General features: G+C 48.0%; 1 protein-coding gene across 11 annotated transcripts in view; it reads left to right on the plus strand.

Annotated features, from left to right (window-relative positions):
* The window catches only part of otofa (otoferlin a), a 49752-nt gene extending 36815 nt beyond the window's left edge, over positions 1-12937 (plus strand). For 3 of the 11 annotated variants that reach the window (XM_047021196.1, XM_047021205.1, XM_047021204.1), the window contains 18 exons: positions 1-16; positions 576-745; positions 868-897; positions 1016-1153; positions 3002-3077; positions 3834-3976; positions 4221-4355; positions 4574-4711; positions 4793-4920; positions 5289-5459; positions 5575-5735; positions 5831-5973; positions 6115-6203; positions 6790-6888; positions 8533-8774; positions 8896-9074; positions 9272-9372; positions 12596-12937. The exon at positions 1-16 is cut by the window's left edge and continues 147 nt beyond it. In XM_047021196.1, coding sequence (XP_046877152.1) covers positions 1-16; positions 576-745; positions 868-897; positions 1016-1153; positions 3002-3077; positions 3834-3976; positions 4221-4355; positions 4574-4711; positions 4793-4920; positions 5289-5459; positions 5575-5735; positions 5831-5973; positions 6115-6203; positions 6790-6888; positions 8533-8774; positions 8896-9074; positions 9272-9372; positions 12596-12782 — 2346 coding nt within the window. In that variant the 3' untranslated portion in view covers positions 12783-12937. The other 8 variants (XR_006956192.1, XM_047021198.1, XM_047021206.1 and 5 more) reach the window with 8 other exon arrangements.
* Positions 12938-12950: the final 13 nt, after the last annotated feature.

Here is a 12950-nt window from a genome sequence, read left to right on the forward strand (position 1 = left end):
CACTGGTCCAGCGCAGGTAGACACACACACACACACACACACACTGGTACACTGGGACAGTATTTTTTTACATGCATACTGTGATCCCTCAATGTTTTTGAACTCTCAAGTCCAAGTCTAAATGCTGTAGTCAGTCAATATTATGTATCATTCATTCAGTTTCTCAGCAGATTGTGCTTCCTCTCGAATGATTCCTGTGTGTTGTAAACTGCAGTATAACCCTTTGTACTGTGCTACACTGTACTGTAGAGGAGAGTGTGTGTTTCTCACTGACTCACTCTGACACTCTCTCTCTGCTTGCTTCTGCCCCTTCATGCTCTTCATCCTATCCATCCACCTCCGCCCCGTGTTTCTGTACATCTCCTGGTTTTTCTCTTTTTCTTTCTCTTTCTCTGTCTTGTGTTCCCCGGTCTCCCCTCTCTCTTTCTCTGTCTTGTGTTCCCCGGTCTCCCCTCTCTCTTTCTCTGTCTTGTGTTCCCCGGTCTCCCCCCTCTCTTCTCATCCCTCTCTGGCTGTCCTGTCCCGTCCCTCCGTGGTGGTCTCACTTCCTGCTCGACCCCTGACCCCCCTCACAGCTAAACTTATGAATGGCTACATGGTCCTCACCAACGGGGGGTTCCGCCCTAACCCCTCCCTTTACACCCACACCCCTCCCCGCACCCTCTCTCGCCCCCTAGGTGATGTCATCGTCAACATGGATACCGAGTCCTACAGGAAGATGGACACAGTGGTCAAATTAGACGCTGTAAGATGTGTGTGTGCGCGTGTCTGTGTGTGTGCATGTGAGGTGTATGAGTAGATCGGCGTGTTGTGTATTTCCTTCGTGCAGAGTGTAACTGGTGTTGTTTTGTGTGGCCCCTCCTGTAGACGTCTGATGCTGTAGTTAAAGTAGACATGGTGAGTACTCGGGTCTCCTGTCTGTGACCAGCACCCAGTAAACCAGTGGTTGTCGACCTGTGGGGACAAGCCCCCACCTTATCAGCACCCTGGCTCAGTGTCTCCTTCCTTCCGGCAGAATGAGGAGGACAAAGAGAAGGAGAGGAAGAAGAAGAAGAAAAAGAAGAAGGGGGGAGAGGTGGAGGAGGAGGAGCTGGATGAGAGCATGCTGGACTGGTGGTCCAAATACTTTGCTTCCATAGAAACCCTGATGGAGGTGTGGCCTATTCTATTCATATACATTGTGTTCTATTGTACTCTATTACACTTTATTCTATTCTGATTAATTAAATGATCAAAATGTTAGATTTCATATACTATAATATACAGTGCCCTCCAAAAGTATTGGAACAGTGAGGCCAATTCCTTTATTTTTGCTGTAGACTGAAAACATTTGGGCTTGACATCAAACGATGAATGTGAAACCAGAGATCAACGTTTCAGCTTTCATTTCCAGGTATTTACATCAGGATCTGATGCACAAATTAGAAAATATCACCTTTTTGTTCGAACCCACCCATTTGTCACGTGAGCAAAAATATTGGAACATGTGACTGACAGGTGTGTTTTGTGGCCCAGGTATGTCCTATTACATACATTATTCAATCAATAAATACCACTGAATGTCTACACTCAGGTTCAGATTGGGTAAGATAGGTTTTGTCTATGCAGACTGTATTCAGAGGTGAAAACAACATGAAAACCAGAGCGCTGTCTTTGGGTGAAAAACAAGCAATTGTGAGTCTTAGAGAAGATGGAAAATCAATCAGAGCCATTGCAGAAACATTGGCCATAGCCAGTACAACCATTTGGAATGTCCTGAAGAAGAAGAAAACTACTGGTGTACTAAGTAACAGACGTCGAACAGGTAGACCAAGGAAAACATCAGCAGTTGATGACAGAAACATTGTGAGAGCTGTAAAGAAAGACCCTAAAACAACTGTTAGTGAGATCAGCAACAACCTCCAGATGGCAGGAGTGAAGGTATCACTATCTACTGTTCGCAGAAGACTTCATGAACAAAAGTACAAGGGCTACACCAGAAGATGCAAACCACTCATTAGCAAGAAGAATAGGAAGGCCAGGCTGGAATTTGCCAAAAAGTACAGAGATGAACCTCAAAAATTCTGGGACAAAGTTTTATGGACTGATGAGACAAAGATTAACTTTTACCAAAGTGATGGAAAGGTTAAAGTTTGGAGAAAGAAAGGAACTGCTCATGATCCCAAACACACAAGCTCATCTGTGAAACACGGTGGAGGTAATGTCATGGCTTGGGCTTGCATGGCTTCTTCTGGGACGGGCTCATTAATCTTCATTGAGGATGTAACACATGATGGCAGCAGCAAAATGAACTCGGAAGTCTACAGAAACATTTTGTCTGCCAATTTAAGGAAAGATGCAACCAAACTGATTGGCAGAGCCTTCATCATGCAGCAAGATAACGACCCAAAACACACTGCCAAAACAACAAAGGAGTTCATCAGGGGCAAGAAATGGAAGGTATTAGACTGGCCAAGTCAATCTCCAGACTTAAACCCTATAGAGCATGCATTTTACCTGCTTAAGAGGAGACTGAAGGGAGGAACCCCACAAAACAAACAACAACTGAAAGAGGCTGCAGTGAAAGCCTGGGAAAGCATCAAAAAGGAAGAATGCAAAAGTTTGGTGACGTCAATGGGTCACAGACTTGCTGCAGTTATTGAAAGCAAAGGATTTGCAACTAAATATTAAGTCTTATTCACTTAAATATGTTTTAAGTATATCTGTTCCAATACTTTTGATCACATGACAAATGGGTGGATTCAAACAAAATGTGATATTTTCTTAGTTGTGCATCAGATCCTGATGTAAATACCTGGAAATAAAAGCTGAAACGTTGATCTCTGGTCTCACGTTCATTATTTGATGTCAAGCCCAAATGTTTTCAGTCTACAGCAAAAATAAAGGAATTCGCCTCACTGTTCCAATACTTTTGGAGGGCACTGTACATATGTTCTGGCCTGGTCATGTCATGGTTGTTAAGGCTGCCTGTGATGTGAAGGTTGTTGGTCTGATTCCTCAGATCCTGAAGGCCCAGGAGGCAGCGCAGGCAGAGGCAGAGGAGAGGGAGGAGCAGGAGATAGCAGCTGAGGGAGGAGGTAGACAACAACACCACAGCATGACCACAACACGACCACAACATGACCACAACACGACCACAACACGACCACAACACGACCACAACACGACCACAGCATGACCCACTAAAGGAACAATCATGCTGAAGTCTGTTTGTCTGGCAGGACAAAAGCATGTGCCCTCCCTCGCCCCCCTCCCTCGCCCCCCTCCCTCGCCCGCCCCCCTCCCTCGCCCCCCTCCCTCCCATCCAGCTGATTCATTCTCCTGGAATGCAACTATCTAAGGGCAGTGACGCTGTCCTCAAGACCACCCCTCTGCTTCTGTCCCTACAGCCTGACCCACCCACCCTGCACTGCCATGATAGTTGACTGATGAATCTAACCCTTTTCACTAAATAAATACAAGTACCCTCATTCTTTAACTACAACTGATTCCACAAAGTGATTAAAATCAGGAACCTTTTATCATCATGTAGTATCGGAGAGCACATTCATGTAAGAGTTGTAATATCCATCGGCAATGGTTGAGACATTAATATGGGCGATGTCACCAGGCAAGTGCCTCATTAGCGATGAATCACCATGGTTATTGTTCCACAGGAAGTTGCAACTCTGTCAGCTTTCATGTCGATTGACAAAGTGCTGTGTCCGTCCTCCTTCACTCCTGCTCCTCCATCACTCCTCCTCACCTGGTGTCACCTCCACCCCTCTGCTCCTCCACCCCTTCACTCCGCTCCTCCCTTCCTCCACCCCTCCGCTCCTCCCTCGCTCACCCAGAGATCAGAGCTGATGACCTGTCTGGTAAAGGCCCCAGGGGGAAGGAGAAGAAGGAGAAGAAGAGCTCCAGGGAGAAGAAGAAGGCTCACGCGGGGGAGGGGCTAGAGAAACGCCCCCCCAAGCCCAGAGTGGATGAGCTGCTGGTGGGTGTGGCTTCCTCTCGTCACCATGGAAACATACTCCTCACAGTACGGTGGAAAACCGAATAAATACACACATATACTGTACGCACACAGTAACACACGCACATAGAGGACAGACACACATTCACACACACGGACGCCACAATGTTCATAAATGTTTAACTGCTCTTTTGCTGAAAATTGTGTTTGTGTGAATGTGTGCATGCATGTTTGTGTGTGCATGTGAATGTGTGTGTTTGTCCAGGTGTACCACAAGGAGCTGGAGAGTGAGTTTGACAACTTTGAGGACTGGCTCCACACCTTCAACCTGTACAGAGGGAAGGCAGGGGATGATGACGAGCATGCCCTGGACGACGACAGGATTGTGGGCAGGTTCAAGGTGCTCCAGAGGACATGTTCTCCACACTCTCATCACTCACAATGTGGATTCACACACAACTCTTCAAATGTTTTCCAACTTGAACAAAATAGTTTCACTGGTACTTTGGATATCGGAATCAATTGGAATTGATTAAATCAGTATCGTGGAATAGTTGTTCTTACTGATTGTGACACGGTTGTTGGTTCCTAATCACTTGTACCTGTGTTTTGACCCAGGGTTCCATGTGCATGTACAAGCTTCCACTCTCCAATGACATCACCAGGGAGGCGGGCTTTGACCCTAATATGGGCATGTTCCAGAGCATCCCACATAACGACCCGATCAACGTGCTCGTCCGAGTGTATGTGGTCAGGGTGAGTGGCCTCTCAACCTTTGAACTCTTGACCCCTGACCCTTGTGTGTACCACAGATGATGAGTGTATGTTGTCATCCAGGCCACTGATCTGCACCCTGCTGACATCAATGGAAAAGCAGACCCCTACATCGTCATCAAACTGGGCAAGTCTGAGCTGAAGGACAAAGAGAACTACATTTCCAAGCAGCTAAACCCTGTCTTTGGCAAGTGAGTGTATGGAGTGACAATTACTTCCTGTAGTCCCAAAAAGGCTTACGAAGTGAATGAACTGAATCTTCTAAACACTGCTAACCCATTTCTATCTCCCCTCCTTCGCTCCCCTTCCCTCCCTCCCTCCCTCCCTCCCTCCCTCCCTCCCTCCCTCCCTCCCTCCCTCCCTCCCTCCCTCCCTCCCTCCCTCCCTCCCTCCCTCCCTCCCTCCCTTCCCACTCCCTCCCTTCTTCTCTACCTCCATCTGTTCATCCCTCTTTCCTGCCCACCTGCTCTCCATTCTTTTCTTACTTTCTACGTTCATTGTTCTCCATTCTTTTGTTCTTTCCATCTCTCTCTCCACCATACGGTAATTCCTCTCCCAGGTCGTTTGACATCGAGGCGACCTTCCCTATGGAGTCCATGCTGACAGTGTCTGTGTATGACTGGGACCTGGTGGGGACTGACGACCTGATAGGAGAGACCAAGATTGACCTGGAGAACCGCTTCTACAGCAAGCACAGGGCCACCTGTGGCATCAGCAGCAACTACTCCATGTGATTACCTGTGTGTGTGTGTGTGTTGGAGTGTGTCTGTCTGTCTCTCAGCATTAATAAATGACTCACCCTCATAAACGCTCACTAACCCTGCCATGTCTCCTGTTGCTGTCAGGCACGGTTACAACCAGTGGCGGGATCCCTTGAAGCCCAGCCAGGTCCTGGCCAAGCTGTGCAAGGAGGGCAAGCTGGACGGGCCACACTACGGGCCCGGGGGCCGGGTCAAGGTGGCCAGCCGCATCTTCCTGGGGCCCACCGACATCGAGGATGAGAACGGTGCTTCTAGACTTCCTCCTCTCCTACTGTCCTGTAACATGGCACCAGTAGTGCTTCTTCTCATATCCCCCCCCCCCCCCCCCCCCCCCCCCCAGGTCTAAAGAAGCAGACTGAGGAGCACCTGGCTCTGACTGTGTTGAGGCAGTGGGAGGAGATCCCCAGAGTGGGCTGTAAACTCATCCCTGAACACGTGGAGACCAGACCCCTGCAGAACCCAGACAAGCCTGGCATAGAACAGGTCTGTCACATGCTCTCCCAGATGCCCACAGATGTTACACACATAAACATACTAAATACAGTCCACTGAAAGCACTCACACACACTCTTACACTCACTCAACAGTAGATTTGTAGTGGAGAATTGTGTGTTATCTCCACAGGGGCGGCTGGAGATGTGGGTGGACATGTTCCCTATGGACATGCCAGCCCCCGGACCTGCCATTGACATATCCCCACGGAAACCAAAGAGGTAGGTCCCTGACCATAACAACTGAAAATTAAATTATGGATTGTCTCCTCCGGACTAGCAAGAGATAGATCAGATAAGCTACGGTTTCCAAATGATACAAATTGTTTACTTTGAATGTTCAATCAAAATAATTTAAATCTACAGTTTATTTTAAATCAGCTGAACTTGTAGTTTTGTCCACGGGTGTCCTGTGGTAAGTTGCTCTCCTTAGAGTCAGTTCATACTGTGGAAAAGCAAAACACCAAGTCCAACTGTGTGTGTGTGTGTTCCTTCATGCTTCCTGCCCCAGATATGAGCTCAGGGTGGTTATATGGAACACAGATGAAGTGATTCTGGAGGATGATGATTACTTTACTGGGGAAAAGTCCAGTGACATATTTGTCCGGGGGTAGGTACGGAGGGACGAGCAGCGCTCTGCCCCGCCCGTGTGGGTGTGATGCGTGTGTGCTTGGCCTTAATCACTCTTGTGTTCTTGTGTTCCCGTTTTTCCCTCTCTGTGTGTGTTTGTGGTGTGTTTCTGTGTTTGTGGTGTTTCTCCTGTGGTCCCCTCTCTCTCTCCTCTCGTCAACGCTCTGCTGTTGCCTAGCTTTGAGCTCCGTGTTATTATTTGGAACACAGATGACGTCATTCTAGAGGACGATGCTTTCATGACAGGAGAGAAGATGTCTGACATCTATGTCAGGGGGTAAACAAACGACTCCACAAACGACTCCATCGCATGGCTCGTACCAACCTCCCCGTCCTCATCCCCTACTCCTTCCTCTCCTCCTCCTTTCCTCTCGTTATCCCTTCTTCTGATCTCATCCTTTCTCCCTCTCCACTCATCCTTACCTCTCCCTCTGCTATCCCTTGCCCTCCTACCCTCATAACTTCTCCTTCTTTCTCCCCTCCTAACGTGTCCCTAATTTCAGCAATCCAACCAGCACGCAGATCCCTAGCTGAAAACCCACCCCCTCCCCCCCCACCCCTCCTATCAGCACACAGCAAACAATGGCTTTAACACCCACTTACAGAGAGGGACCAATCAGAACCATATCTATTTTACATTCATACAGGATCATTGGCCTATCAAATATAGGTTACTTACAGGGGAAAAAAATGTTTCTATGGTTGATCATTGAATTGACCCGGGGAGGTATTTATATTAGACTTACGTAGTTGGTGGGGAGTTTGATCAGGAACTAGCTTTTAGTAATAGAAGGTGAAAGCATTTTTGCTATATCCAATGGAAGGTATGGTCCTGTCTTTCCATAGCAACTGTCCCTAGGGCAGGGGTTCAGATTACTCAGAAGGAGATGTTTGATCTCTTGCATGAAAGCATAAGCCAAGAGATTCCACATGTTGGTTCTAAAGAAGCCTTAATGCCATATAAACAAAATGTTGCCACTGATACACTGACGAGTAAACGCATTTAAAGATAATCTCTGGTTCGGACTGTTTCTATCCTGTTTCTGTAAGCCCTGTCAGTCTGACCCTCAACAACATCTGTTCCTCCTCCTACACCATTGCAGGTCACATGGTCTGACAAGATGGTCTCCACTCCATTAGGTGTTCTATGGAACCACCATGCAAACTGGCCTGACTAGACAAACGCCAACCAGCCCAAACGAACTCTGTCAATCCCTGATTTAGGATAAAAAAACATAAATAATCCTATCCCTTATTCACCCTAGCTAGGCCTAGTTTACCCTAACTAATCCTGGCTTGTGTAACACCTTCCTCCTCCCCTCCCAGTATCCTCTAAGCCTGGGACAGTACCTATAGGAGAACAGGACATTGAGGAACACTTTAAAGGGCCTCACTTGATTTCTGATTTGACTGATTATCATTTTGTAAAACGCAAGCTTTGTGTGTGCATGGCCTGTTTTAAACGTTTGACCCTCCAACAACAAACCAGTTTTATTTCAGTTTTATTTCTGTATTGGGGATAGTTACAGTCTGGTGCCTGGTGCTGTAGTCCTTTGATGCCGTCTTTAAATTGTTAATGGGAATCTATTTGATTTGGATTTAATTATGACTGATTAGTTATTGGAGGATTATATCATGTGTTGTTATGACATGTTATAGACTTCACCTTTACTTCACACATACTACAAACTAGTGATTGCATGATCACATTTTAATCAATAGTCTCTAATCAATAACCAGCCTCTGCAATCCTTACATTGAATTCAACAATTAATTTCTACAGACTATAGATTGCATGACATCTACCTTCAGTAACACAGTCCTCAATCTCATCTCCTCTGTACTTTGACCAGGTAGGTCAAAGCATCTCTGACAACTCTGACCCTTGACCTCTCTGTGTAACCTCTGACCTCTCTCCCAGCTGGCTGAAAGGGCAGCAGGAGGACAAGCAGGACACAGACGTGCACTACCACTCCCTGACAGGAGAGGGCAACTTCAACTGGCGCTTTGTATTCCCCTTCGACTACCTGATGGCCGAGGAGAAGATCGTCATCTCCAAGAAGGAGTCCATGTTCTCCTGGGATGAGACCGAGTACAAGATCCCAGCCCGCCTCACCATGCAGGTGTGGGACGCAGACCACTTCTCCGCAGATGACTTCCTGGGTACGACCTTTCACCTCCGTGTCACCTTCAAATATGTACGGTATAAACCAAATGATCATTATGAACACCAGATTTACATATAAACATATGGTCACTGCTGTTGTTGTCTTCTTCTTCCCAGGAGCGATAGAGCTGGACCTGAACCGGTTCCCCCGTGGGGCGAAGACGTCCAAGCAGTGTTCCATCAACATGATCCAGAATGAGCACGACCTTCCCACCATCTCCATCTTCAAGCAGAGGAGGGTCAAGGGCTGGTGGCCCTTCGTGGCCCGCGACGAGAACGACGACATGGAGCTCACGGTACCCTTCACATACACACACACACACACACACACACACACACACACATACACACACATGGACACACACATGGACACACACACACAGACACACACATGGACACACAGACAGACAGTCATAGACATGTACATAGACACACCACACACACGGTTTCCGTTTGTGTTGATGAACAGTATTTGGCTTCTGTGATGTCACAGGGTAAAGTGGAGGCGGAGCTTCACCTCATGACAGCGGAGGAGGCTGAGAAGTGTCCAGTAGGTCTGGGACGCAATGAGCCTGACCCTCTGGAGAAACCAAAGTAAGAATACACACACAGTACACAGACAAGCACACACACACTTAAACCCACACAGGCACGTTCTTTCACACACAGTCACACACACACACAGACAAACACACATGAACATAGAAACCAGTGGCACAGACATGGTCTTCTCTCCTCTTCCCTCATGACTGGGTTGGTTCTCACAGCAAAGGGGCTGGTGACAGACTCAAGGAGCCTGTTTCACCTCCAGTATCAGACCGTCATGGCTGTCCTGTCAGATCTGGGGGAGATGCAGCCCCCTTCAGCCCGGTCTCCTCCCTCCACCCCCACACTTCCACTCTCACTCGTTTATCCTCCATCTCTTTACCTGTCTCCCTTTGTTTCCTTCCACCCATCCTTCCTCGGTGCATCGCCCCCCTCCCTTCCAACATGATCTTTCCCTCCATCTCCATCCCTCCATTCCTTCCTCCTCCCGTCCCTCTGTCCTCCCCCTCCCCCTCCCCCTCTCCCTCTCCCTCTCCCTCCCTCCTTGCCTCGGAAGTCGTCCAGACACCAGTCTCATGTGGTTCCTGAGTCCTCTGAAGTCCCTCCGATACTTCATTTGGCACAACTACCGCTGGCTGGTCCTGAAGGTGCTGGGTGCCCTGCTGCTGCTGCTGCTGCTAGGCCTGTTCCTCTACTCCATCCCTGGGTACCTCGTCAAGAAGCTGCTGGGGGCCTGAGACGGCGGCGGTAGCCCCTCCTTCCTCCCCTCTTTTCTACCTCTCTCTCTCTGTCTCTCTCTCTCCTTCTCATCTCTTCTTCTCATCTCTCATATTCTCCTCTCTCTTTATCTCTATGTACTTTATTCTTCTTCCGTTTCAGTTCAGTTAATTTATTCCTGTGTATCTCTCTGTTTTTCTCTCTCACTCTCTATCCTTGGCTTCCTCTCTCCATCATTTCTGCCTAAGTCTCTCCTCTCTTTGTCCCTCGCTACACCCCCATTCCTCTACGAGAGCAGACCCTATGGTACATACCCTGGTTACTTCCCTGTCTCTGCCCTCCTGTGTTCTCTGTGCCAGTGTCTGTGCCATCCCATAATACACACCATCCCAGGCCTCTTAACAGCTGTGGAGTGGTGAACATGTTGTTACCGTGGCACTCGTCATTCCACCTGACATCCATGTGCTCACCATCCGGAAAGTGTGTCTGTGCTTCAGTCACTGTGGAGTGATGCTCTGTTCCTGTGGATATTGGATTGACTCCAGTAAGGCTACTGCATGAATAGTAACTAACAACTAATGCCTGCTTTGCAATTTTTCTCTCTAACCATCTTCCCTCCCCCAACAATCTTCCTCTCCCCCTCCTTTCCTCTCCTCTCCTCTTCTCTCTTTTCTTCTCCCCTCCTCTTCTTCTTTCTTTCCCCCCCTCCTCTCCCCTCCTCTTCTCTCTCCCCCCCTCCCCTCCTCTCCTTCTCTCTCTTCCTCCTCTCCCTTCCTCTCTCCCCCCCCTCCCCTCCTCTCCTTCTCTCTCTTCCTCCCCTCCTCTCCTTCTCTCTCTTCCTCCTCTCCTCTCCTCCCCCCAGCCGTCCAGACACAACCTTCCTGTGGTTCCTCAGCCCGCTGAAGGCCGTGCGCTACCTCATCTGTAACCGCTACAAGTGGCTGATCATCAAGATAGTGGTGGCCCTGCTGCTGCTGGCCATGCTGTGCGTCTTCCTCTACAGCATGCCTGGCTACCTAGTCAAGAAGATGCTTGGGGCCTGAGGCGGGAGCAGAGGAGAGGACAGGAGGAGGGGGTGGGAGTGGAGGAGAGAAGGGAAGAAAAGGAGAGGAAAGGGGGAGAGGACAGGACTGGATGAGGAGACGTTACTAGATGTTATGTGCTGCAAGGTTGTCCCTCTGTCCTCACCTACAGCTGCGTATCTTCATTCACTCTCACCCTTTGTCACCAAACCTGGCTAGTGAAGATTCTCCCTGAACAATGAGACTTTCCCCTGGACTAATACAAACTCTGCTACTGGCCCACTGCATCATCTCCCAATCACGCTACAGCAGTACACCTGGCCTAACCAGTCCAATGCTTCCTAGCTGGACCCTAACCAATCAGTCACTACCATCCCTGAACTGACCAACTAACCAAATGGAATGTTTGCCCCGGATCTGATCTGTCAGCTGTTTGGCTGAGTAGCTCACCCTGTTCTAAGAATGTTTGTTTATGTATTTATTTGGTGTTGATTTTAGTTATTTAGAACAGAAACCGTTGGATGACTGGTTTATTGGGAATTGTTGACAATATCAAATGAAGGAGATTTCCTAGGGCAACTTGTTGCACTATTTGCACAGAAATGATGAAGAAATTAAATACAGATAACTATTTTGCTAGAATTCACTTAATTCATTTCAGTTCAATGAACACTTCTTCAGAGGTAGCCTTCCTAAGGTTTAGCTTCACTTGTGTTGTCCACTCAGTGTTTAAAGGGGCAGTGCTTGTTCTGTTTCACCCCTCAAATAAAAAGATTGCTCTCTGACTGTTACCCTAGTCTACCCTCGATAGGGCCTAGCAACGAGGAAGCATGCGTCTGGGACCTGATGTTCGAGAGCAGGTCACGTGACAAAGCATGACTCTTATGCTAGCTTCCCCATAGCTCACAACTCCTTCTGTCTAGAGTGCTGGAGTTTAAGCTGCTGTTTATGAGAACCTGAGGTATCAAAATAGGGGGGTAGGATTGACCCTTGACCCTGTCGCCCTATCAGAAGGCTTGGTTTGCAGTGTGCAGTGCTCTTCCGTTTGATCCCTTGCTTGCAGCTGTAATTCTGACATCATGACTTGTGTTGCACTCCTTTTAGTGATTCTGTGTTCACAAAGTACGATAAAATAATTCATGTTTGCACTGAACTCTCGCCTGTTTGTACGATTAAGAGTGTATTTATATCTCTTTGTTGAAAGTGTTCCAATATTTAATTTACGTCTGTTTTAAAAATGATTTGAAATAAACAGAATGACTTGAGGTAAGAACCTGCTGAGTCTTTGAGTCAGTCAGAGGTCAGTTAGTGTGTGTGTGTGTGTGTATGCGTGGCAGAGTTTATGTGACTCTTAGTCAGAATGCTTGTGAAAACTTTTCTGTGTACATGTATATATTTACAAATATCACTATCCTATTATCATCATGTCTGTGTACTACCTTCTCCCTCCCTCCTTCCCTCCCTCCCTCTCCCCACCTTTCTGTTTCCCTCCATCCCTCCCTTCTCTCTCCCGTGCCGTCCCTCCCCTGCAGCCGTCCCAACACCAGTATGACGTGGATGCTGAGCCCTCTGCACGTGCTGTGCCTCCTGTCCTGGAGGAGCTACAGGCTGCAGTGTGTGCTGCTGCTGGCCAGCCTGCTGGGGGCGCTGTTCCTCATCCTGCTGCTCTTCTCCATGCCCTCTGCCATAAACAACAAGATCTTCAACAGCGTTGGCTGAACGCCACACACACACACACGCACACACATAAGACGTCCTAGTGTCCTAGTTCTCCCCTGAACTGTTCAAACAGCAGCACCACTTCTGTAAAAGGATAAAAGCTTTATTTGTTCTCACAGTTTTGTCTCAAATATTATTAAAGAGTTCTTCCAGCAGGGTTTGTTTCAT

The sequence above is a fragment of the Hypomesus transpacificus genome, chromosome 6, assembly GCF_021917145.1.
Source record: "Hypomesus transpacificus isolate Combined female chromosome 6, fHypTra1, whole genome shotgun sequence".
NCBI lineage: Eukaryota > Metazoa > Chordata > Actinopteri > Osmeriformes > Osmeridae > Hypomesus > Hypomesus transpacificus.